The sequence below is a fragment of the Girardinichthys multiradiatus genome, chromosome 5 (genome assembly GCF_021462225.1).
Source record: "Girardinichthys multiradiatus isolate DD_20200921_A chromosome 5, DD_fGirMul_XY1, whole genome shotgun sequence".
NCBI classification, from domain to species: domain Eukaryota; kingdom Metazoa; phylum Chordata; class Actinopteri; order Cyprinodontiformes; family Goodeidae; genus Girardinichthys; species Girardinichthys multiradiatus.
In genome coordinates this window covers 38472860-38477552 of record NC_061798.1, presented here as the reverse complement: position 1 = coordinate 38477552, position 4693 = coordinate 38472860, and the positions used below count along the sequence as shown (strand labels likewise).

The following is a 4693-nucleotide window of genomic DNA, read 5'->3' as shown; positions in this document are numbered from 1 at the left end:
GGTAGATCCTAATTATAAACGTCTTATTAGTTAGTTAGAGCAACGAGTAACAGACATGAAGACAGAAAGTATTCAAAAAACATGTATTTGTTTATTGTGTGAGCGTGTGCTTGTATTCCGGTTATACTCGACTTGATATTTCTGAATATCTTAAATAAATTAGATTTAATGCTCTTTCATTTTTCATAAACCTTTTTAAAGTAAGTTTACTTGCTGAGGGTTTTTCATCTTGACTTATTTTAATAAATGTTTTCGTTTAATTATTTTTAACCATGTTTTCCCTTTTTCTCTTCTTAAATGTTTCTTTTAAATCTGACGAAGCAATCCGTATCTTCTTCTATATAAATAAAGTTTATAGGATAATTATAAATTTTAATGATTAGTACACATTATTTTCTCCCAGATTATGTATGAATAACATACTATGAAAACAATATGACTGAATGAATTTATTTTGCTGACTCGACAAACCACTGAGTGAACAACATGAGTGAAAGGCAGCCAATCTAAAACCTCAATCCAAAACACGTGATTTCGAAACCCGGAAATAAACAACGCTCTGACGTTTGATCTTAAAGGCTTCCTACTAAACGTGTCAGTATAAACCTTATTCATTTCGTGTCCATTTTCTTTCCAGTCGGTTATAAAAAAAAAAACGTGTCTATCAGCATAATGAAGTCGGCTCTGCTTCATGTAACGATGCTCTTCATTTTCTGTATTGCTTTGGCGAACACGAACCTGTTCAGTGAAGTTGAAGTGGACTTGACTTACGAGCATTACGCAGAAAAAAGGGCTGAAAACATGCCTGCGTTCTTGGCGATGCCGTTCAACTGTCTGGTTAACTTGGCGTATATCATTATGGGACTGTACTGGCTGCTCTGGCACAGGGGCGTTAAGGAAACTGAGCGAAGCTGCTACATAAGAGAGGTCTTTGCCCTCATGGCTGTCTTTTACGCTTCAATACAGTGGACGCGCCTGGCAACGCTGCGGCGCGCTCCCGCCGTGCTGGACCAGTGGCTCACCTTGCCGATCTTCGCGTGGGTTCCTGTATGGATTGACTTCATAGAACGCGCGCCGGGGAAATGGCGCGCGCCGCACGCGGCAGTGTTTGAATTGTGCTCCCTCGCCAGTTACGGCCTGGCGCTCGCGCACGAGCGAGGCTTCGAGGTGGCGTTGGGGTGTCACGTGACGCTGGCATTGTATAGAGGAGTCCGCGTGCAGCTGACGCGCGGGGACAGCCGCACAGTGGGCTATCTTCTGCTGGCTATGGTGTCCTGTGCGGGATTCGTGGTGCTGAAGCTGCTGGATCACTGGCTCGCTCGGCACTGGGTCTTCCAGAGGCTCACGGGACACTTCTGGTCCAAAGTGTGTGACGTGCTGCAGTTCCACTTCAGCTTTTGTTTCCTGACTGCTTTAACGGACAAGGCACAGAGTAAACCTGCGGCACAGCGGAAGTGATCGGGATAATGGATGTCTTGCAGAGAGGTTCTACAGCAGCTCACCAATTGTATTAGAACACTTTAATCATGAAATAGAACCGACTTTAACAAATAACCCTCCATTGCAGCTGGAATTTAAACATAACATGTAAAGACAAGAAATAAAAACATTCATCCAGTTAAATCTGTTTTAGGTGTATACATGCCACATATCTGCAAATATTATGACACACTAATTTAAATATCTGAGGTGGTGTGACCTCAGCAAGTTCACCAACATTCCTGTAAACCCTAAATCTGATTTATTCTTTAATCCCAGGAGATCCTTAATCCTGATACAGTTGTAATGTGACATTTTTTCCTCGTGTTGAAGGATATTCTTAACTGTATTACTTCTGGTTTGTTCCATAATACTTTTATATTGCACAGTAAACAGCACCTTGCTAAAGTATTTACACCCCTTTAAATTGTTCATGTTGTGTAACTTTGTAATCACTAAACTTTAATTCAATCTTGGAGATTTTATGCAATACATTAATACAAAGTAGTTAATTGTCGTTTCCTATGAAAAATGGCAAGGTTTGGAAATTGTTTTTTACAAATAGAATTTTTTAGGATCCTTTACCGATACTTAGAAATAAAATGTAGCCAAAGGCCTCCGAGTCTTGTTTGACATTTGTGAACAGCATCACAGAGACCAATGAACACAGCAGATATAATTGTGGACAAGGTTAAAGCAAGGTATGGCTATAAAACAATACTCCAAACCTGGAAAGTCTCACTGGTCTCTTAAAAATATCATGCTAAAAATAAGACTGCAGCACAGCTGCAAACATTGAGAAGCAGCCAAGGAGTCCAATGTAACTAACAGAGTTGGTGAGATTCGCAGCTCAAAAAACAAAACTGCTGACAGGACAACTCTAAATTAAAGCAGCCCATAGTGATATGTGTTTTTTCACAAGCCAGGTAGGAGACACGTGTGGAAAAAAATGTTCTGGCCAGGCGAGGAGAAAAGGTTTGTTGCCTGTATTGTGAAAATTAATAAAGCAAAACACCCTGAAAACATCTGCATGGTGAAACATGGTGGTGGCAGCATCATGTTGTGGGGATGTGTTTCTTTGGCAGGGATAAGGAGTTAATGGGAAGATGGACAGAGCAAAAACATTTGCAGCAATTCTAGCAAAAATGGGACTGAGGTAAAGGTTAAATCTGAAGCACAACAGTAATCATAAACTTATAGCCAGAGCTTCAGTGATTAGAGCAATGGTTCTCAATCCTGATCCTCAGGGCCCAATGTCCTTCATGCACACCTGATTATTGCATCACCTCCTCAGCATGCCCCCGAGTGCTCCAGAAGCCTCTTAAACCACCATTCATTCAAGTTAGGTGTGTAGTAGCTCAGAAACACTTGGAACATGCAGGACGGTGGTTCCCTGAGGACCAGGATTAAGAACCACTGGTTTAGATCAAAGCATATTTATGTGTCCGAATGACCTTGTCAAAGCCCACACCTAAAACAAAATGAGAATCAGAGGCAAATTGCTTTTTAAATATGCTTTCTATCCAATATGACTGAAAATGAACTATTTAACAATAAAAGGGAAAACTTTAGTGCAGATGTGTGAAGAGTGGGTAGACACATACCCCAACATACTTGCAGCTGTAAATACGAAATGAAAACCAATCCACTTCAAACTTTTTTTAGACTTGTACCATGTTCAAAGACTATTTCCTTAAGGCAAATAGTTTGTTAGGACATTCAGGCTAAAAAGGGATTGATTTAGCTCTACAGAAAAAGAAGACACAAATAAACACATTACTTTAATCCGCATTAGGTAAACCTTTTTAATATGATGAATAAAAATGGATTTCTGCACTTCCTGTGAAATGTAGAAGGCGTGTTGCACTTTGAACCACTGCTGGATTCTTCTTTTAAATAAAATACATATCTGGAGATCCTCGCCTGTCAAACCTCCAAAATGTAGAGGAACTTTCGCTTACTTTTCACATTAATTACATTATTCTCATGGATTAAAGTTTAATATTGCTACAGGGACATAGAGTCTTTCACATGTTGAACTGACCTGCAGTCAAACTCTAAGGGTTGGATAACTAATTTAACTCTGAGAAACTGAGTTCATTTTGAGGCTTTGACTGTTAAAACAATGAAAAGCATGTCTAGTTGGGACACTGTAATATGTGGGAACATCATCTTCTTTCATTGAAGACAGTCTAAGCCAGCGCTCTACACTGGAGAAGATAATAACCAAAGCCATTTAATTTTGCAGTTTAATCCATCATGCCTTGAGCCTTTGTAAATGAAAAAAAAAAACACTGAAAAGAATTAAGAACCGTCACCTTAACGTGGTGGAGGGGTTTGAGTGCTCAAATGATCCTAGAGGCTATGTTGTCTGGGGCCTAAATGCCCCTGGTAGGGTCTCCCATGGCAAACAGGTTCTAGGTGATGGGTCAGACAAAGAATGGTTCAAGAACCCCTCATGAAGAACACAATATCGAGGCACGTGACGTCGCCCGGTACGGCGGAGCCGGGGTCCCACCCTGGAGCCAGGCCTGGGGTCGGGACTCGTCGGAGAGCGCCTGGTGGCCGGGTTGCTCCTCGCGGGACCCGGCCGGGCCAAGCCCGAACGAGAGACGCGAGGCCATCCTCCAGTGGGCCCACCACCTGCAGGGGGAACCGTGAGGGACCGGTGCAAAGAGGATTGGGTGGCGGACGAAGGTGGAGACCTCAACGGCCCGATCCCCGGATGCTTAGGCTGGCTCTAGGGACGTGGAATGTCACCTCGCTGGGGGGGAAGGAGTCTGAGCTTGTGCGGGAGGTCGAGAGATATCGACTAGAAATAGTCGGGCTCGCCTCCACGCACGGCGTGGGCTCTGGAACCCATCTCCTTGAGAGGGGTTGGACTCTGTTCTACTCTGGAGTGGCCCACGGGGAGAGGCGGCGGGCTGGTGTGGGTTTGCTTGTTGCCCCCCAGCTCAGCCGTCTCGTGTTGGGGTTTACCCCAGTGGATGAGAGGGTTGTATCCCTGCGCCTCCGGGTTGGGGAGAGGTCTCTGACTATCATTTCAGCCTACGGGCCGAGTGGTAGTGCAGAGTACCCTGCCTTCTTGGCGTCCCTGTCGGGGGTGCTGGATAGTGCCCCTCCCGGGGACTCCATTATTCTGCTGGGGGACTTCAACGCCCACGTGGGGAACGACAGTGACACCTGGAGAGGCGTGATCGGGAGGAATGGCCTC

General features: G+C 44.1%; 1 protein-coding gene across 1 annotated transcript; it reads left to right on the top strand.

Moving 5' to 3' along the window:
* The first annotated feature begins 517 nt into the window (after window positions 1-517).
* tmem187 (transmembrane protein 187) lies at window positions 518-2096 on the top strand. Its single transcript, XM_047365910.1, has one exon. The coding sequence runs from the start codon at window positions 673-675 to the stop codon at window positions 1456-1458; it is 786 nt and encodes a 261-aa protein (XP_047221866.1). The 5' UTR covers window positions 518-672; the 3' UTR covers window positions 1459-2096.
* The last annotated feature ends 2597 nt before the right edge of the window (window positions 2097-4693 follow it).